General features: G+C 38.0%; 1 protein-coding gene across 1 annotated transcript; it reads left to right on the top strand.

Moving 5' to 3' along the window:
- The first annotated feature begins 896 nt into the window (after window positions 1-896).
- il21r.1 (interleukin 21 receptor, tandem duplicate 1) lies at window positions 897-21,127 on the top strand. The gene is made up of 10 exons (XM_032554414.1): window positions 897-1,140; window positions 10,517-10,731; window positions 11,123-11,241; window positions 11,499-11,610; window positions 12,517-12,701; window positions 12,927-13,063; window positions 13,156-13,345; window positions 13,428-13,509; window positions 16,339-16,432; window positions 20,014-21,127. Exons 3-10 carry the CDS (start codon window positions 11,181-11,183, stop codon window positions 20,785-20,787), a joined length of 1,635 nt encoding a protein of 544 aa, XP_032410305.1. The 5' UTR covers window positions 897-1,140; window positions 10,517-10,731; window positions 11,123-11,180; the 3' UTR covers window positions 20,788-21,127.
- The last annotated feature ends 638 nt before the right edge of the window (window positions 21,128-21,765 follow it).

Here is a 21,765-nt window from a genome sequence, read left to right as displayed (position 1 = left end):
ACGTCACTCTGAACGTTCTTCCTTCACAGTTTGACTCTGAGCAGACCACCAGTCTTATTACCACATCCTGTGTGATAACACTTTAACCTGCATTCATGTTTCCATCGCCTCTCAACAGACTAAATATGTCTTGGAACAATACATATTATTACTCACTTTTATTTACTATCTTTCTAAACGTGTAATACAAATAATGCATCATTTCAAATATCTGCTCATGTTTGCAGTTTAAAATATGTAAAACATTTACTGAGCGTCTCTCTCTGGCCTGCAGGGATCAGAGCGCTGCATTGAACTGTGCTAAACTTCTGCCCATTCATTTTGGACTCACTGTATCTGAACCAGGTCATGTTTTTATGTAAGACGGGAAATAAAATGAAATAAAAGTGTGAAAACAGAACACAGAGAAGCGCTTCAGTCGTGAATCTGCAGAGGAAACCGTCAGCGCGTTTCACTTCATGTCATCTCTGTCGAGTTATTTTCCAAAACAGATTTCTAAAAACCTGAGATGACACTGATAAGGCAACTCTGCTGCTGCAGGACCAACACTTAGGTTTTGCTGTACACATTTTATTTGCATTTGCATCTAAGTATTAAACCATTTTTTATTACAAAAAAAGAAGATGACCAAAATGATTGATTTACTTTGTTTTTTTCTGCAGGAGTTTCATCTGAGTCTTTCTGCTAAATTGAGTTGTAGATGTTTGCAATATGAAAATGAAACAAGCCAAAATAAAACTTGATGGACTTCCCCGTCTGCTCAGGCCCGAGTAACGTTCTGGTCTGGTTCCCGTTTATAAAAATAATTCCTGTTTTGTTTTTTCTTCTATGTTTGGTGTTCAGAAAAATCCCAGATTATTCAAGCCAAAAAACCTCACAACAGACCACGACGGCCTCACAAGACCTCAGGAGTTCAGCTCCATGTTCAGATGCGTTTCTTTTCCAAACGTGTTTAAAATCTCGTTTTTAGTTACCGACCTTCCATATTAACCTCCCTTTCAGTTTGAGGAAGTCTCACTTCATACAACCCAGGAGCTGCTTCATCTTTTTGCAGCATTATAGTCATGGGGGTCTGACAGCGACGCTGCTAAGAGAACAACATCAGGCTTCTGTTCCAGTCTCCATCTGCAGAGCAAAAAGGTAAATAAAAATCAGTGTTTACTGACTGCTTCCGGAACTGTTGTGTTATTAATAAAAAGCTGCTCTAAATGCAGCACAGCAGTGATAACGAGTGACAGGATGCATCACTCTGATACTTTAACAGACGTTTATATAAGTAGAAGAAAAATCCGAGGTAACCGTTGATTGTCGGTAGTTTAGAGAGCAAAAAACTGGCCCTCCTGAACAATGATGTCATAGTAAAAGTAGTTTTGTTTCTGCTCTGTAAAAATAAACGTGTGCATGTGCATATTTGGAAAAGCACCTCATGCCTGCTGTAAAGCATGGTGGAGGTCCCATGATGCTTTGGGCCTGTTTGTTTCCAAAAGACCAAATGAGAGCATAACTTTTTACTGGTCAACTCTGTTTGTAATGCAAACATTTCAAAAGAACATTTTACCTTTTAATCTGTGCTGTATGTTGCTTCATGTTTTGGCCAGGACAAATTTGCAAATGAGTTTTTCCTTAATATATAAAAGTTAAAATATCTAAAAGCGGGTCATAACTGAATATTTCAGCCTGATTGTGATCAGTTTACATGGCCAAATCTACAGAGTAATATTTCACCAGACACAAAATCAGAAGTTTTACATGATTTCTAAAATGTTTCCTTCCTGTCTTTCTATTTGTAAAACTGATGTCATCAGACAAACAAATCATGTGTCTCTTCTGGCATTTTAAGGAAATGACAAAAGCAGCATGTAGCTTTTATAAAACATATGTTTTTTACATATTTGTTAAAATTATAATTTATGGAGCTCATAAGCAATTTCATAAAGGGATTTGCATGTCAGTGGGCAGCCTGGGGTTAAGTGTCCAGGAGCCATGGCAACGCCTGGCAGGAGGAAGTTGGACTTGAACTGACAACTTTCAGGTTGCCAGACAACTAATCCACCCACTGAACCAAAACAGGCAGATTGATTCAGTGAAGGTAAATTAAACGCTGCAGGACTCAGAAATCTTTATTAAAAGGAAGATTAACATTTCTTCCCCGTTCTTAGCAGGTCAGAATCGATGTAGCTGTAATCAGTCTCTGTTTGGGATAATCAGTTCCTTCAACTGGGATTTCTGCTGTCAGGAAAACCTGGGCTTACGCAGGAGACAGCAGGAATCCTCCGGCTCATTTTAGTGATTTTATGAGGAATTATGTAAAAGATTTCCTGCAAAGTTCATGATGTAATTTCCTGAGTTTTCTAAATCTGTGTTTCATCTAACCTGAACTGAAAAAGTCTGCAGGATGTTTCGGTTTTGTCTCTAAAACTTCTATTTTCTAAACGATTTATTTAATAATAGCTGACAGACTATTGCCGTCTGAAGCAATATCCACCTGTAAAAATATGTAACTTCATGCATCAGGCAGGAAAAGAAAATGTTTAGAAATGGATCTATGTTCCCAGTGTTCAAAGCTCTTTACATTTACTGTTTCTTTTTCTCGTTCTGGGTTTGCCCCTTAGAAAGGAAACATTAAACGTGTTGAAAGGTTAGCATCACTCTCATATCCACCTTACCTGCTTTCGTGCGGGTGTAAAGTGACAGGTGTGCCCTTAGCTTTGTGACATACAAACCATCAGAAATGGTGATACTTTATTCCTGCAGCCATATTAGAAACAAAACTCCTCAACTTTTGAATTTCATTCATAGAATTTTGATTTAAGTTGTTTTAAACATCAGATTTTTTAACCCAAGTTATTTATCATCACTAATATTTTATTCATATAAAAAAGTCCTGAAACACTTATTATTTTATTTCTTTGTCTTATTTTTATTGGAGTCTCATAGTGCAACATTGATGAACTTGCATAGAAAGTGCAGGTTAAAAGTTTTAAGTATTGTCACCATTATTGCTCTGACTTTTAAAACTTGCTCAGCCAAAAGTTTTGTTTTTTCTCATTCCTAAATTGCTGCTCTTTAAAACAATCACTGTTACAGTTTGAAAGTATTATGGTGTCAATTATAGGAATGTGATAATAGAGAAAAAAAAGAGAAAATACAGTGCGCTTTAGTGGAACTTTATACGCAGTGGCCTCTGGTGGCTGTTTTGGGGTATTGCAGCTTAGTTTCTTTTATTTAGTAACCCACCGGCAGCAGAAATGAATCTATAAAATGGTTCCTTCTTGTTAAACTAAATTGTGAACAAATTCACAAACTGTGTGAGCTCGGTCATATAGAGCCGCTGCTTCTCCACATAGAGAGGAGCCAGTTGATCTGGTTAGTCTAGACGTCTCCCTGGTGAGGGGTTCAGGGCTCATCCCACAGGGAGGAAACCCAGAGGAAGACCCAGGACACGCTGTAGGGACAAATGTTTCTCTGCTGGCCTGGGAACGCCTTGGGATTTAACTCTTTTTCAAGTAACTTTCACCTCCAACCGGCTGCAAGGCTGCCAAATGTTGCATCAGCAGCGTATTAAAAAACCTCTCAATGCAGGTTTCAAAAATCGCGTAGAAAAAAGCTTAAAACTGCTTGCGTGGTTGTTCCAGAGACAGTGGGTGATAATATAGTCTCACCAGATACCCACACCGGCAGACACTACCATGTTAAAATAACTATCTAGCTTTCTTGTAACACCTACACGGTGATGAAATGAATGTTCTTGTTGAATGTTTCCATGAACCTTTACCATCTTGTGCAGATTATCTTTAGAAAGCTGTTTCACTACATTGCATCAAACTGATAATAAAGTTTTGTCCTGTCTTTACAGTCAGGTAAACTTTTTGTGGAACAGTCAAAAGGAGTTTTTTCTGTTTTCGGATTGAGTTTTCATGCTATCAATATAATTTATAAAATTTAAATGAGCATGCCTGGGTCCTTCGCTCAGGTTTGATTTTTGCGTTGCAGTAATTTTATGTGTACACATCAGAATTTCTGGCTCAGGTTGAGACTGTTTTACATTTTTATGTACATTGAAGTGCAGTTGAGTACAGGTGCTACGCTTTGTGTAATTTCCTGCAATTGGAAAATATTTCGATTTGACTAAGTTTGGTATCGTGACATTTAACAGCGTCAGCTCACACCTACAAGATGATTTGAACCCAATAAAAGCCGCCCCACTTTCTGTCATCTACATGACAATCCAACATATTTGTCTCACTCTTAAGACATGATTCAAATTCATGATACATGATTTATGTAATAATATTTAAAATAGCTTTGATTAATTCAAAAACAGTGTGGAGGGGCTTCACAGCAGGATGATTATGACTCACAGAGTCCAGACACCTTCATTCTGCTGGATTCTACTAAAATCCCCTGATAGAAAATTTACAGAGGGTGAACAACTAGGGTCTTTCGAAATGTGTCAAAACAACACCTGTGACTTCACCATTCATTTGTTTTAGTTCTGAAACAGAACTTCTTCTGTGTTTTGAGTAAAACAATATGAGCGAGGAAGTTTTGGAGAGTTCTGTAAATCAAAATTATTATGTGGATCATTTTGGTTTTCAAACAAGAGAGATGTATTCACAACATAATGCAGATATATTACATGAAATCTATCCATCCATGTACATCTACTCCAACGTAAAGCTGCAGTCTGTAACTTCTACAAAAATATGCTTTTTACATATTTGTTAAAACTGTCACCATGTTGTGACAGAATAAGATGAGACATTTAATCTGTGCAAAATAAAAAGCATATCCTCCATTTTTTCCAAGTGCTGCTATTGCCGTCTGCATAAATGCACTGCTCCCAGTCAAAAACAACCAATCAGAGCCGGGAGGAGTGTCTTAGCGCTGTCTATCAACCGCCTGTACATGTTGCTCAATGTGCTAATGACGGAGAAGCAACTCGCCATTTCAGGAAAACTGTTTATCCGCTGTGGCCGTGCTAGCTGGCCTGAGCATTCCTGGCAGACTGTTGTGGTGAACCAGCTGTAGCGTAGCAGAGAGCAGCTGATACACTAGGGTGATTAACAGTGCTAAGACCCCGACTCCCATCGTCTCTGACCTGCACACCAAATCCAATGCATCTCAATATCTGGGAGCTGACAGCGCGGGTCGCAGGTCTCATCACCTCAAGTGGTGAAATATTCCCTGATTTCAAAACTTTGGTGAAAGTGGTGCTTGTAATTCTATGACAACAAACTCTGCAGAAATCCCACTGAAGACATTTGATTACACACAATCAGGTTACCCATTCTGAGACTTTGCTTTCAGACCACAGCTGGTTAATCCTTCATAATTTAAGTCCAATCGTTTATGTTCATGTTGTACATGAACAACATAAACACAGCAGGAGTCTAGAGTCTAGAAATAGACTCTAGAGCCACAGTCAGTATTTTTTTATTACTGCAGAAAAAATGTTACGTTTCCGTCTGCTCAATGTGTGATGGCGTGATGTGGATTCTCTGTTCAGATTGTGTGAGTTGAATATTAAGAAATACCCATTATTATGGGGAAACTCCACTGCAACAGCAGTAAACTGATGAAGCACAGATTCACACCAAGATACGAATACAGAATACATAAAAACAGAATAAACAATATTATACTCTATGGTAAGGTCAAAATCTTAAAATAAAATGAAAATTAAATGATCATTTTCAGTAGACAGATTACAATCATTCAGGATTTTTCTCCTTAGGTGTTTCTTCTCTGCCGATTATTTGACCCGTCTTAAGCAGATTAGCGTCTTTTCCACATGGTTGGAAAATACTTATTGCATCAGCTGAGGCTAAATAACTTATTTGCAGCTGAAAGATGCAGTAATTATCCAATAGGAAGATCGAAACTATTTGTTTAACTAAATCCGGGTGCTGACGGATCTGTTGGCGAGGCGGCGGAGAAAATTTACACTGTTCTGGTGGAAATTCTTCTTGGTTTTGATAAATATCTTGGCATGTGTCAGAATGCAAAATTATGTCAAAGATAAGTAATGAAATGCAAATACAGTGGGTTACCAATATCTTCTCGTTTATTCTGTACGCAGATGTTTCTGAAGAATGTCATCAGATAAAGTGAGGAAATTCCTGGATTTATTTTTCTGCTTCCTTGCACATCAATCAGCCTTTCACATGCAAATCAAATTAATACAGGTTTTTTTCTCTGTATCCTGTTTTAATTTATCAAATAACAATTTGGTTTTTGCTTAAAGTGAGATGATGGATACATGAATAAGTGATTAATGAAGATGCAGTCCCAGTTTATGATTAAAAGTAGCGAAGCTGAAAGGAGGAGTTCTTTATTTACTGGTTGATCTCCAGACCCAATTCATGGTCATGAGACACAAACCACCACAGAAGGAAGGACATTCTGGACACAAGCAGCTGAAATGAACACATGAACACATGAAAAAAGGATGAGCAAAACCTCACAGAAAGACAATAAACCAGCTAACATCAACTCTGGGCCTGTAAAAAGTTGGTAAAACTCTAAATATTCCAATGAGAGACATTGGAGCCATACTCATACTTCCCTGCATTTGGAAAGACCCAGAAATCATTGATCAACCACTGCCAGCGCTTTTTGCCAACAACCCTGACATAAAAATACGTGAAAAACGAGAATGCAAGAGTTTTCCCAAAGACCAGGGAATAACAGGCGCAGTTTCTCCCACGAAAACTATAAGAAATTCGCTCAATCTCAAAGGTCTCTAGGCATTTCAGGACACAAGACTCCACTGATGAAGAAAAGCAATGTTAAAGCTTCTTTAAGGTTTACTGCAGGAGATTTGGACTAACCAGTGAAATACAGGGAACATGTCGAGTGGTCGTATGAGGTCAAAGTTGAAATCTTTGGATGTTTTGAAGAAAGAATAGTTCTTATATCTAATATCACCCAAAAACAAGTTTTAGGGGCATCACAGTGGTCCAGTACCACATGTCTGCCTTCCAGCATCTGAATCTGACAGATTACATTTAAATGAAGGAAGTTTGCATGAAGGACGTTACAGATTTTGGTTTCCTTCCTCAAACTAATATTGTCATGCGGAACAAATTTTAATATGTTTACCACACAGGCTGTATGACCTATAGGGATACAAGAGCAACACATTTGCCCTCAATATGTTTTCTGTTGTTTATTTTAATCTCTTCTCAATAAAGAATGGGCACCCAATATTATTGTACAGTAAGCGAACACCATCAGATGTATTACTTTAGATCTCTGTTGGCTAGTGGCCCTAAAATTGGTATCTAACGTTTGATTTAGCTTTAACCATAAGGCTCCATTTTGTGTTTTTTGTGTCTGGACTGCATTTTGTCATCTCCAAAATGCAATACATAAACTTGTCGAGTCTTTAAAGAATTCGAAATCTAGACATTTCAAATTTGAGAAAAGCACCAAAATCTGCTTTAAACTACTCGTACCTGGATTGTTCTCATTCTGCACTAACATATTTTCAACAACAATTTGTGACTAATAAAAATTCTGACAGAAACAGCGATTTTATCTTTCTACATCCAGCCTGTTGTTCTCATTAGAGAGCAAAAGACTTCAGTAAAACCAAAACTCCTTTATAGTCATTCTAAATGAAAAACAAAAGTTAAATTGGTCATATCCTGATTCTACAGCTTCTGGTTTGAGGAACATTCATCCTATTTGTAAAAGTTACAAAAAAATAGTAGATGCCTTTTATTAGACCACCTGAGATGGGGCTTGGGTTAAAAACTAAAAAAGTTGGACTCATCATTTAAAAACTAGATTGTTGTACAAACATCAAAACATCACTTTTGATCCTTACAACATGTCATACAGATCAACTCAGATCTTCCTCAACAAATGCTGTACATATTTTAAGGGTTTCGCAAAAGTCAGAACAGAAATCAGCTCTATATCTTCCTTACTGACCTTACTTTATTGTAGAAGTAGTAAATTTGGTTCACTTGTTGAACTTTAGGTCAAGAAGTTCTTCACCTAGATGTTTTGACCGAACAGCTTCACATTTGGTGAGTTTGCTCCTAAGACATGATCTAAAGTTTTTAAAACTCCTGACTTTTCATGTGTGTCTAAGTCAGTGGTTCTTAACCTTTTTTGAGGTACCGAACCCACCAGCTTCATATGCGCATTCACCGAACCCTTCTTTAGGTTTTTTTTTTTTTCCAAATTCAAGACATAGGTATATGTTTTTTTGCTGGTGCACAAAATGAGCCGTGCATGAACGTCACTTTGCTCAAACAACAAAACCATGAACTCACAGCAAGTTACAGTATGACTTCATTCTGGCCCCCCAAAAATATTTCGGCCCCATAAAAGAATTTCAGCCCCCAAAATATTTTTTTACTATTTTACTAATTAAAAATAAATTTGGATTTTTTTCAAAGAATTAAAATTTTTTTAATAACTTAATTTTTTTTATTTTAAATTTAATTTGTTTTTTGTCGTTTTGAATCCACAAAATACTTTTTTGGGGCCAGAATAAAGTATTGCACAAATGACATACCTGCAAATCAGTGTGACTTCTGCTGTTGTCTTTGGGAGACCAGTTCAGAGAGGCGTGGCTTCACCTTGGCAAGTGCGTCTTCAGAGCAACGTCTGTTCATTTTCTGCTTTTTTTGCTCGACATATTCAGTATGGATTAAAATATTAAGAAAGAAACCACGCGACGTACAACTACAGCGGCTGATACTGCGCGCACTAAATTCCCCGCAGCCCTGATTGGCCGAGCAATGTAACATGATCCTCTGCAGCAAGCGATGGCCAAGCGGGGCGTGTCATCACGACTTTACACAAGTGTGTCTTTACCTCCGCGGCAGAGGCTCCGCCGAACCCCTGAGATCGACTCATCGAACCCCTGGGGTTCGATCGAACCCAGGTTAAGAACCGCTGGTCTAAGTTGTGTGGCCAGACCTCAAAGATTGACTAGTCACCAAGAAATTTTTTTATTATTATCTGCTACAAATAAAGTCACAATAAATCCACAACAAAACTCAATCATCTGAGCCCCGCATGTAAGAACAGGAAGTCTAAAGTAACGCTTTAAAAGGCCCATACTTGACCCCCTTGACCTAATCAGTGTGAATCTGTGTCTCTAGAGAGAAGACAAGTTTAACAAAGTCTCCAGTATTAAGGCTTTTGCTAACATGGCGTGTCTGTGGTAGCATCACGCTGTAGCCAAACGTTTAATTTCCACATATATCATCTGATCTACGACAAAATGAATGAAGGATGCAAACAATAAAACAATCAACCTCACACCATGCCACCATGGTTGGACTGAGGATTATGAAATCCAGCATGCAGATGTAACTTCTGAAGAGCTATTGTAACTCTTGAAGCCGCGGTTCAAATCCCACAGGACGTCGGCCATTTTGACTCTTTTAAACCCAATGTATCTGACCAAACTCCTCCTAGAGCTTTCCACTTACAGACTTCAAAATGAGCCAGTTTAACAGTCAGGAACTGGGGATCAAAAGTTATCAAAAGCTTTTTTCTGCCTTGAAGAAGGTGAGTGTGGCCAAGCTTCAAAATCTGACTCCATAAAATACGAAGGTTTGATCTCTACGACACAGTCGGACATGTACCAATACTCAACACATTCCCATGGGCATTTGATGACATCACTTTAGCTCCACCCCCTAAAAACAGGAAGTGACTTGTTTCAAGCTTTTAAGTTGTGTCTAATGACACAGATCAAGTTGATGTTGAATCCTGCAGCTGCTGTTAACTGAACTGTGTGTTCATGGCGTGTATCTCGCTGTTTGCTATGACTGGCTCTACATCACAGACGCATGATCCGATTTGCTCCAAACTTCACATGATTTATACTTTTCAACAGGAAAAACATGTGATTTATTTAAATTACATTGAAATTTGAATCAAATGTACCACATGGCATATTTCAAACAGCATTATTTCCCTGATGCATTACACAATTCACACCAAAGTTTGTGCTTATTTTGTAGATCATTGTTCAACACATTGTGATCTACAAATCTGATGACATCACTTTAGCTCCATCCACTGAGAATAAAGTCACAGGTTTCTGTGGTGAATGGTCCACTGTTGCACCTTCTCTAATAATAGATGAAAATTTCAGGCAACATTTCCAAAATACTAAAGGAAGTCTTCGTTAATTCTTCAGCACCAAACAAGAAGTGGATGTGGCTTCTACCAGAAAGGTCAGATTTTGACCAAACTTTGAAGACGTCCTGTTGGAGCTGAACTGAGCCTGACTGAACGTGATATTGAGGCTTATTTCTAGTAAAACCAAGCGGCAACATGTTGATTTGAGCGCTGATGCAGAACATCTGCGGTCGCAGCAGATGCTTATACATAATCAAACCTTAAGGGACTCTGTCTACTTTCCATATGCAACTGAAAGGGTCCGTGTTCGTCTTCCTCTTTGGGTAAAGTAGGTGAACCAAATTTGACGTCTGAATTGTTTTGCACAAAACATTTTCTGTTTCCTGTTGACTTTTTTTAGGTGGTGTAGCTGATGCATATTCATAGCTTAAAAGTGGAAGTGGTGGGAAGGCACCACATTACACCGTTCTGCAACCACATCCTGAGTCACCATGCTGACAGTGACGCCTTTAACTTGCTGCCTGATTATTCTTCCACTCAGTCTTCAGACGTTAACACATTAGTGTCTCCGGCACCGCTTCACTCTTCAAGTTGTAGAATTTCACATTAAAAAAGGTAAAAAAAAATTTCAACCTTCTCTGTACTTATACTTAAAATATCCTGATCTGAAGACATGATGGGCTTAGATTATTAATTTTGTTTAATACAATTTAACATTGTTGTATAATAAGCACTTTGTATTGCCTTGTTGCTGAAAATGTGCTAAATAAATAAAATTACCTTTACTTTTATAATGATGTAAACCCATTAATTTGTGGTCATACCATTTTACTGATAAAAATGTGTCAGTATATCTTCCCAGACTGTTTAAATCTTTATCTGTTGCTGTAACGATGAACCTTTGGTCCAGAGTAGCAGCGGGTGACAGAAAGCCGAAGCGTTTTTCTTCTAAATGTCTCTTCTTTAACCTCAGACCTGAATTAGAAAGCTCTATTTGTGCCTGCAGTCTGGCCTGCTGTGTTTTCCCCTGCCTGCCCGGCTTCTGACACCAGTGAGTCATCTCCATGGCTCCTCCACCTCCAGCCCTGTCGCTGCTGTGGGGTCTCACTTTATTCTTTGGTGGAGGTAAGATGACTTATTGGATTCCTCTGTCCTGTTGTTTGCTGAAGATCTCTTTTAAAATATTTCACTTCGTTGGAAATTCATTGTAATCTTGTCTTAATGGCTGCAGATCATTAATCTCAAATTTTATAATTTGGTTTTTGCTTCTTAAAATCAAGTGAAACGTCTTTTTGAGTCAACAGTCATTGAAGTTGACATTCAGGATTAGAAACTCTAGATAGTGCAGCCTTTGCAGCTGACCTCTTTTTTCTCCTCTGCAGCAGCTGCATCTGTATGCAATGTCACCTGCACCACTGACTATGTAAAGATGCTAAACTGCTCCTGCCAAGGCTCTGTGCCAACACTTCCTGTTCGTCTCACTGTGGCTTGCAGGTAAAAGTTGTCCTGTCATTGTTACTAAATTGATAAATGTCTTTATCACGCTACTGCATAAGCAGGAGCATTTTAATCTTTTCCTCAAGAATTATATTTTTAACATGAAATATAATTATGTCTTTGCATTATATTATTTAACTTTTTATTTGAAGTAATGAATAAAACAGTCTGCAGTAGAGTTAACTCCTTCTGAAAGAGTGAAAGATGTATTTATGAATTCCTTCAGTTCCTCTTTGCATCATTCACATAAACAGACAAGCTGCTTATTCCATATTTCATGTGTGAAAACAGCCTACAGATAATAGTTCCCAACATCACAGTAATAATTCAGACAGAAAGAAGTCTAAATGGGAAGGATAAAAATGTTGTTATACTGGTAAAATGCTGTAATTTTTAAATGTTTTCATATGAGGAATCTGAAAAGTTTGCAAATAACTCACTTAGAGGACCCAAGTTTGTTGCAACTGAAACTATTTTTATTTAATTTAAATCTAAACTCTGCATTGTTTGGCATCATGATGCTTGATTGCTTAGTTTATTACACCAAAACTGTATAAATATGAAATTATGTTAATGGCTATATTCATAAGTGGCCCTAAAATGCAATAACTAACCTACCCATAATGCATCTCAAAATAAGATGGCATGTTTAAAAACCCAAAAGTGGGTTAAAAATTAAAGAAACATTAAATGAATGAGCTATTTGCATATAAAAATGTTTTTGTCACAATGAGGCTTGAAAACTTAAACATAAATGTGTTTTTACAATAATTTCTTGTGCTATTTGAACATTGAAGAACATTATCAGGGACCATGTTTTTCATTGTTCTTACCAAAATGCAGAAATATGATTTGTCTTTAAAGTCTTTTCATTCATCATAACACCAAATGATTCTGTTCCAGCTCTGAGGACACACATCTTACTGTGAGCTGTGAGACCGAACCGCCTCAGTCCTGGTGCATAATCAAAGCGGACCTCACCTACGTCGCATCCACGGAAACGCTGTGCAACGCCACCGCCAGCCAGCCTGGCGGCCGAGGCCCGGTGGTTCTCAGTGAGTCACACCAATGGGAGCTCTATTCTGTGGGTAGGTTCAACATATAATCTCTCATTTCAGTTTCATATCTGACCGGCTGACGTAAAAACCACGCACAAAAAATGCAACTGAGAGCTGCTTTAAGGTCAGCACTCTGGCAGTTAGAGAGTGTTTAGGGTTTTTAATGAAAAGTGCAGAGTTCACTCCAACCACGTGTCTCCTTTGCTGGAATAAAGCTCATGCCTGCTCTGACTCCTCTTGACTTTTTTTTTACAGTAAAACTTGAAGCTCCTCATAATGTCACAGTGAAAAAGGCTGCTGGAATCTACAACATCACCTGGAGAAACAAAAGTGAATACACGTCCTGCGTCATAAACAAAGTCCGCATAAGAAATACAAAAAAGCCATCTGAGGTAATGCTGAGTTGTCACAGAAACATGAACGAGACTGTAACTGTTAACCACTTTTTGCTGATGAGTTGTATTTTTTCATTTCTTCGAAACAGGATTTAATCTTTAAGCTTTTACCAAACCGGATGTACTTTGAGCTGGATCAGAAAAAGCTGCGGCCCGGTGCTTCCTACGTTGTGAACGTTCAGGCAAAAATCTGTGACGATGAGTTCATTGTGGGTCCGTGGAGTGAATGGAGCTCCGATGCAGAGTGGAGCTCACTGGCTGACCCTCCAGATGAAAAAGGTGGGGTCACATAACATGCCCAATAAACCTGGATGTTCATAAATATTCACAGTTCAAATCATATTCATCTGATCTTTTCCAGGAGTGAATTTTTACTGGCTTTACATCTCGACGCCCATCATCCTCATCCTCGCCCTCCTGTTACTGGGATACCTACAAAAACCGTGAGTATTTTCCAACACCTCACTTTCCTGTTTTAAACTGGATTTTCCCATCAACTCAGACCTGATTTCAGTTATTGCCAAAACAAAGAGGCTAAAGAACTTTACTGAACTTTTTACTCCTTGTTCAATCGCATCCCAATTAACCAGTCAGTAAACCTAAGCTGATAAAGAGGAGTGAAGGGTTGAAGGTCACCATCATGCTGCCTTCCAGTAAATGATTAGCAACACAACTCACCGCATCTGTTGATTCCTGGCATCACCTCCTACATATGTAGAAACCACGGCAGCAGTACATGCAGCAGCGCTGTGCACTGAATGGCTCACAGGCATAGGAAGTCCTGCAGCAGAGCGTCAGAGAGCTGAGAACAGCTCCCTGTAGGTCTCCACGGTTTCAGCAAGAAAACACAAGATTAACCCATCAGACACTCTGCTGTCGCTGCTGAAGGATGATGTAACACGTCTAATGTGTGAACAGAAGTTTTAGTTTTGGTATTCTCACTGGCGGCTGACACACGAAGCCTAATTCACTGCAAAAACCCAAAATATCACCAAGTGTTTTTGGTTTCTAGTTCAAGTTCCAGTGAGCAATTTGGATTTAACAATAAAAGTGAGAATAAGAACTTATTTTTTTAGGTAACAGTTTGGATATGATAAATCAGAAATTTATTCCAATAAATGATAAACGATACGATAAATGCAAATATCTTAGTACACCTGAAATAAGACAAAACTTAAAAATAACTTTTCAGCAAAATATATAAACTTGTTTCCAGGCAATAATTCTTGTGTAGAGATTTAAAAACTGTTATTTACAGTTGTCATTATTACTACTATTATTGTCATCCATAGGTTTTTAGCAGTCAGTATTTCACCTGAACAAATGTTGTATTCTGTCTGTTTCATCAGACAGACCAACATTAACTCCACAAAGCTGTTTTATTTTTTTCATGTTTGTCATGTTTTAAGTTGTTAATTTCAATAATTAACTGCATGGTTTGTTTCTAAAGTCATTTTTAAGTGAAGGAAAAACCAGTGATATCACAGAACACACAAATCATAAAGGTTTTCTCACCTTTTCTCTATGGTTTTATTCAAATGAGATGGTTAAATTCAGTTTTTCCTTTAATTCTTGGTTTGATTTGAATTAACCTGCTTAACAGCAGCCATTATGACTCATCTCAGAGTGTTAAAAAGAGCCGTTTTTCACATGTTCTGTGTTGAAACCAGCATGAATCAGACTTCAAACCAGAATGTGTCTAGAAAGGATTTAGGTTTTTATGTTGAGGACAATATAAGAGTAATTTAAGGAATAACCTGAACTGAAAGAGTTTTTTTTTCTCTCTTTTTCTTTTCTTTGAAAAAAGCCAGAGATTAACCAAATCTGAAAATATTTTTATTGTTTTTTAAATTCAAGATTCATTCAGCTTCCATGAATTAAGAGTCTCAGTGTTAAAGTATTTAGACGCAGCAAAGTTTTTCTGAAACAACCTCCAGTTGAGAAGTTTTGTTGTCAATCACTGTCTCCTCATGATGAAAATAATCCTTCTGTTCTGAGAGTCGCAGCGTGGGATCTTTTATTATCAAAAGCTAAGATCAAGCTTTGACTCAATAATTCAGTAAATTGCTGCGTAATCATTCACATGAAAGCCGTGTTGTTTTACCAGGATTACTGGTTATGATCTTAAAACCTTTGATTTCAGGTCAAAGCTTCGCCTCTGCTCAGCTCATCTACCGTAAATCAGCAAAGATCCAGATAAAAACATGAGCAAAGAATAGAAACATCCTTTATTCTACCTCTACTGGGAAAATTAGCAGTAAGAAACTAATGGAAGTACATACAGATAAGCTATGCTAGTAGTGGCAAAACCTAAACATACAACATAAAACATCTAGAAAGCTATGAAAAATAGCAGATACTTATTGAAAAAATGTAAAAACAAATGTAAGTGTAAAAAATATTTAAAAAACTGCAAAATCTGTACTTTTATGTGCAAAAACAGACAAGAGAACAACAGTTTGTTGTGTTTGCAGGGAGCAGCTAACAAGCTGCTGATTCAGCAGGCGAAGCCACAGACCAGGATGTCCAAACGTTTTAAAATGTAAAAGTTCTTGCAGGCCCGACAATTTTTATTTTTTAATAAACATGATCAATAATGAACTAACTAATGTAATTTTGAATGTTTTTTATGTTAAATAGTCAAGGTCTGTTAATGTATTTAATTTAAAAAAATGTCTAATTTCTAAAATGTTTGGGTTAGTTGTCTTCGGTTATTCTCAGCGACATGAACAGGAAACGGGTCGCTCTTTCTGCAATGTCCCAAACACAAATCTTACCAAGTATTCTTGGTCTAGTTTCTAGTGGAAATATCTTAGATCACTTGAAATAAGACAAAACTAACTTACAAGAAACATTTTAGCAAGAAATAGGAGCTTGTTTTACACCTTAAAATTGATGAAAAATGACTAATTCCACTGGAAGACTGTTCACTTACAACAGTGAGATAATCTACCAGTGGAACTAGTTTTCCTCATTATTAAGGAATTATGGACTTAAAACAAGATCCTATTTCTTGCTAAACAGTTTCTTGTAAATTAGTTTAGTCTTAGTTGAAAAGTATTTAGATATTTGCACTAGAAGCTAGATTAAAATGACTTTTTTAAGAGTTTGCAGTAAATTGACACACAATCATTCTAGGGAGCTAAAAATGTCCCCATCAGCACATGTTGAAGACCTCTGCTCTACAGGGTGGCTGTTGCCGCCACACACTGACTAAAGGTCACTGTTTCTGTCTTCTGCCTCTCCTGACTTTTATTCTGCTTTTCTTTCAGGTCCTGGCAGAAAAAACTCAAAATGATGACGTTCATCCCCAGACCCAACGACTATTTCAAGCCGCTCTACCACAGCCACGGTGGGAACTTTAAGGTAAGAGAAAGCAAAAGTAGCCTTTCGCATTGTTTGTAGTTTCCAACTCGGGCCAGCAGGTGCTGCAGAAGAGGGGACTCACGTCACATCTGGACCCTGCTGGCTCTGCCGGCTGGGACTTTCCCTTTGACGGCAGACTGAAGGGACTCTGTGATGTTCATGACTCAGTCAGCAGGGGCTTCACGAGCCTCACATGCTGTGGGAGGATATTTGTCTCAGTCAGGCAGACCTGTTCCACCTCGGTGGAAATCACCCCAGAGGTTGTTTCAGCTCTTTGATTTGCCATGGTGTCACAGTAAAAACGGCCTTTTTTCTACCTGATGGAGACACATAATGAGAACGTTGTGGTTTACGGTTTTCGTTTTTTTTTTTTATTCTTTCACAAATGTTGCACGGTTTCTCTCTGCTCTTTGTCTTTTTCAGCATTTGTCTTTTCCCCTAATGTAAATTTACTCTTCTCATATCTGCTATTTTTAGCACAGATCATGTTTGTGCAGGCAGCAATCTCCAAATCGTTTTAGACTCCATTTCCATCAATGATAGTCATTCAACAACCGTATGAAAACCAAGGTTTTACAGCATACAGCAGAACATAACCACATCCAGCGTCACATATGAATTTTAATGAATCACGTGAAAATACTGTAGCTGCACCTGGAAAAGTTGTTAAGCAACAAGTTTAGATTTGTTCTGCAACCTGCTTGTTGCTCCAAACCAAAATGAAAATGTTTTAATAAAGGATGCAACAAGAAATTGTCATTTTAGGAGTTAATACGCAAGTTATTATACAAAATCTGCTTTTAATAACAACAGACTTTCATCATTTTCCAGATATATATATATAAAAAAAATAACTTTCACCTCATTCTATGAAATTATTTTTTTTTCTTTTGTAATAGAGGATTCTCTTCTAAAATCTGACAATAGGAATAAATTTTAGGTTAATTTTTGTTAGCTTTCATAACAAAGCATTTCACACATATTTAGAAAATCGTTTTTTGCAGCTCTTGACAAATTTTATGTTGTAATTCTTTGAATTGAAGAAGATGCAGAAAAGCTGCTCTAAACACAAAGACCAAAATTATTTCCTTCCATCGTCTTGTTCTTGAAACAAATAAAAGGTGAAAACATTTTCAGAAAAGATAGATATATAGCAACAAGAATTAATCGAGTCTGGAGCACTTAATCTGTAGGTCAGGACTCAAGGCGATCCAAACCCATTTAATGCAACAAAATTCAGATTGAGTTCATCTCAAACTGTCACTAAACTTGTTAAAATGCTATCAATGCCAGCAGATGGCGCTATCTCTCCACTTTACACATGATCAAACAAACAGCAACAGTGGAGAGGAACTACATCTTTTTAATTAGATGAAATAATATCCAGGAAATCCTTAGACTAGCTCTTTTTTTGCATCCATGTGGGACAGAATGCTCAAAATGTTCCCACAAAGAGTAGATTGAGTAGGTAGACATAGACATTCTAATTATGTTGCATAAACAGGATTAAATCCAGCCATCATGCGAGACACAGAATAATTACTTCACTGCAAGGCTTTGCATTTCCACAAAGATAAAAATTTCACACTAAAACTTATGACTTTGTTATCTTTGGTCATAATTAGTTAGATTGCTATGAAAGAAAGATCCCAATGTGTCCCAAACTGATCAGAAAAATAATCTATCAAATAGGAACTTATAAAGGATTTTATGACTGAGTGAATAAAATCACCCTTAGCCGTTTTTCTTTAGACTCTTTAAGAATTTGACTCGTTTTTATGGTTGCGACGCCATCGTATTAGTCAAAGTTAAATTTAGTTCAGTCAGAGAAAAAAAATGTTTTCTCTTTTGAAGGATTTTTGAGATTAACATGCAATTACATACCTTCTACAGCAGAGGGCGCTACTGGAGTATTTATGAGTACTGAAGCGTCGCCTTGAAGGAAGTGACGCAGATGTAAAAAAAAGGAATGAAGAAAAGATTTACTTTTTCACCTCAGGTGTTTGTGAGGATCTTAACAGCAAAGATTTGGAAGATTTGAAAAATCTATTAACTTTAAACTGCTTTTAGTTTAAAAAAATTAAATAAGTTTTTTAAACCAGAACAGAATCCTTTGCCAGTTGGCCAGCACTAAGGGTGTAGGAGTGAAACTGCTGGTATATTTTAGGTGCTGCTTTCTTTAGTTTGGTGACTTCCCTCCGGCTGCGGCGCAGCTCTCTTTGCGAAGCGGCTTCTGTTCTCCTGCAGTATCTCACGTCCTTGTGGTGCAGACTGCTTGCGTCTTTCTCGATTTACAGGTTCCGTTCAGGAGCTTTGTAGACAGGATGTGGTGGCCTGGGCGTCAAAGCTCATGATTCAAGCTTATCTGGACATCTCAGGCTTTAGGTGGCTGCACATTTTTTACTCTTCTCCGAAGTCTTTCAACTGCTTTAAAACCCGTCAATTAGATGAACGTCTGTGCACTAAATCAAAGTGAATATCAAATTTCTTTCAAATAGTCGTCAGAGTCACATTCTATACTACAGATTGATATCTGCGCATTTAAAATTAGCATCAACTTCTCCAAGGAAATAGAGTAATATTCTTCAGATTAGGAAGACTTGTTGCATGCAGTAAGTAACAAATACCATTTAGTCCAAATCTGGAGATATAAAGAGTCTGGATGTGACATGAAATCTTTCTCTGTCAGATTAGAGGAGCACCTCTGCACATGTGGAAAAACATGCCATAACTTAATGAAAAATGAGAACAATCTGATCCGAGATTGTGAAAGTAACCGATTATATTCTGGCCCTGCTGGCAGCAACAGAGACTCAAAAACAAGATAAGTGGACAATATATGGAGGTGACGTGTCACCTGAGGAGCCGCTGCAAAGGAAGTCACAGATACCATAACCTGCACCAAGAACGTGGTTTTATGTTGAATCAGATGGGGCCTGAGGTTCCTCTAAAATGCAGAAAGTTTCTCACACTTTTTTTTATTTTCTTACCACAATGATTTGAGAGAAAGTAAAAGAGGAAATCTAAAAATGTATATTTTTACAGAATAAATGACAGATATAACTCTTGAGATTAGGTGGACATTTCAAAGAAATGTGGTAATGTGACGCACATCTCATCTGTATATCAATAAATCCTGGCTGCTTCCACTGAATTGCAGATGATTTGTCATTTTGCTGCTCTAATCCATCAGCAGTGGCCTGAAACTGTTCCTGCTGGGTTGCAATGCCATTTCCAAAATATTTAAAATCCATTATCAAACATGGAGAAAGATTATTCAAAAGAGAAAAAACATTTTGTTTTTCAGCCACAGGATCTGGTCACCTCATAGCCACTAAGTTATCAAAGATGTAAATTAAGGTGGATGAAAATTCCTCCACAATGATGAAGCTCAATATCGAGTTATTGCTGCTGAACGCTGTGTACAAGTCATGGGCTACATTTTGTTTTTCTTTGCCATTGTAGGGATACTTGGTAAAAGATGCTCTCTTTCATGGCTGAACATGCTAATAGCAGCTTATATGACACAGTAACTGTCTGCAGTAAATCTAATGTGATGTTTTTCTGCTTTTTTCCCGTAGGAGTGGGTGAAGCCGGTGTTCAACGAGTATGATTACCTAAAGATCACCACCTGCGTCATGCTGAGCGAGAAGCAGAGCGAAATCCTCAACTGGAGCAACGAGAAGCAGAGCTACAGCGAGGTCACCGAGGTGAAAGCTGCTGACGACTTCCTGCAAGTCCAGCAGCTTCCCAACAGCCTGCTACTGACGTTTCAGGACAGCAGCACCTCGCAGGGCACCATCCACTCCACGGGACACATCTCCATCCACACCGTCACCCTGTCCGGAGAGGAGTTCGAGGCGGACGTGACGTCACAGAGCTCGCTGAAGAGCTTCCAGGACGCAGAAAGCTTTGGCTCGTTTGACGACGACAACAGGGAGTGCGTTGCTTACAATTTGGGGGAATCGCATGCGTCCCGGATGGAGCGGCACAGTGGGATATCACTACGGGAAAACCAGATCGCCAATGATTTGATACTGGAGAACCAAAACTTTCTGCCGGATGGCGAGTTCAACGAGGCAGAGCGGGTGTCGCTCAACTCGTTCGCATCAAATGAACAGTCGGAGGACGGATACCCTCATGTGGACTTGGACACCATCGACAGCGGATTCGGAGAGTGCAGCAGCCCTGGAGCCTCAGACTCAAACTCTAACTCATTTCCTGAGGAAAAACACTTCAATTCAAACTATGTCAAGCAATGGATGATATGTAGCACAATTCAGGAAGACACCAGCACTGTGAACAATGAACTCGATGAGACGGTGACTGCAGCTTCTGACTCACAGCTACAATAACTGCAAACAGAGGAAGAATCATAATGCTGCATGAACAATATGTGCATCCTCACGTATTTGTTATTTTGAATGAGCCAAGTAAACGTTTATTTTTTAAAAATCTCTCTACTAAAAAGAGTTTTACTGATGTCTGTTTATTGTTAATTTAATGGAACTGAGATTCTTGTATGATTTGAATGAGACACTTTTTTTAGCTTCACCTTTATTTGTACAGTAATAAGATGTAGTTTGTCTCAATAAAGATCTGTTCTTAACTGTACAGAATGCAAATGTTTAAATATGTATATATGTAAGTAAATGTATCAATATTAAAAAACCCTTTCATAAGGCGATTTTATAAGACGTATTTGATGTGAATTTAAGCTGCAGGTCAAACAGGAGGAAAAAAATGCAACTGAGAAACATCAGATACAAACTGTAGAAGATAAAGGAGCAGGGCAGCTAAGTTTGCACAACAATAAAAAAATAATAAAATGGTGTCATGAGCATAAAGATGCTAAGATACATCAGTAACCTTCTGATCCACAAAGCCAATGTATGAAGACAGCAAACAACCCTGGACAAGTCAAATGAAACATGTTGGTGTGTTTTAGCAGTTCTGTTCAGTGACTCTGCCTCCATCTTGCTCAGGTGTTAAGGTCATGCATGCTACAGCTGTAGCAACAGCATGTAGACTCCCTTATCAAGATGTCTGATAATGCTTATTTCCTTGCGTTTGCACATTTTTCTGTAACCACTGTAACCAACCGTCCTGTTTGTGCAGTGTACATGAAAAAAAAAGCAAAATAGCAAAAAGGCAAACTTGATTTTTGATGCTGATATTTCCATATAAAGGCAATTGTTGCATGCAGTCCACTTAGTTTCTCCCCATGCTTGGCTATTCTATAGAAACTATAGATGTTGGCATGTGAAAGGATAATTCTGAACTGTACAGAATACAGAATGCACTCAAAAAATATTTGAGTAAAAATATTACTC

Source organism: Xiphophorus hellerii, chromosome 3 (assembly GCF_003331165.1).
Source record: "Xiphophorus hellerii strain 12219 chromosome 3, Xiphophorus_hellerii-4.1, whole genome shotgun sequence".
NCBI classification, from domain to species: domain Eukaryota; kingdom Metazoa; phylum Chordata; class Actinopteri; order Cyprinodontiformes; family Poeciliidae; genus Xiphophorus; species Xiphophorus hellerii.
Note: the sequence above shows the minus strand (reverse complement) of the source record. Positions and strands in the feature narration are given on the sequence as shown.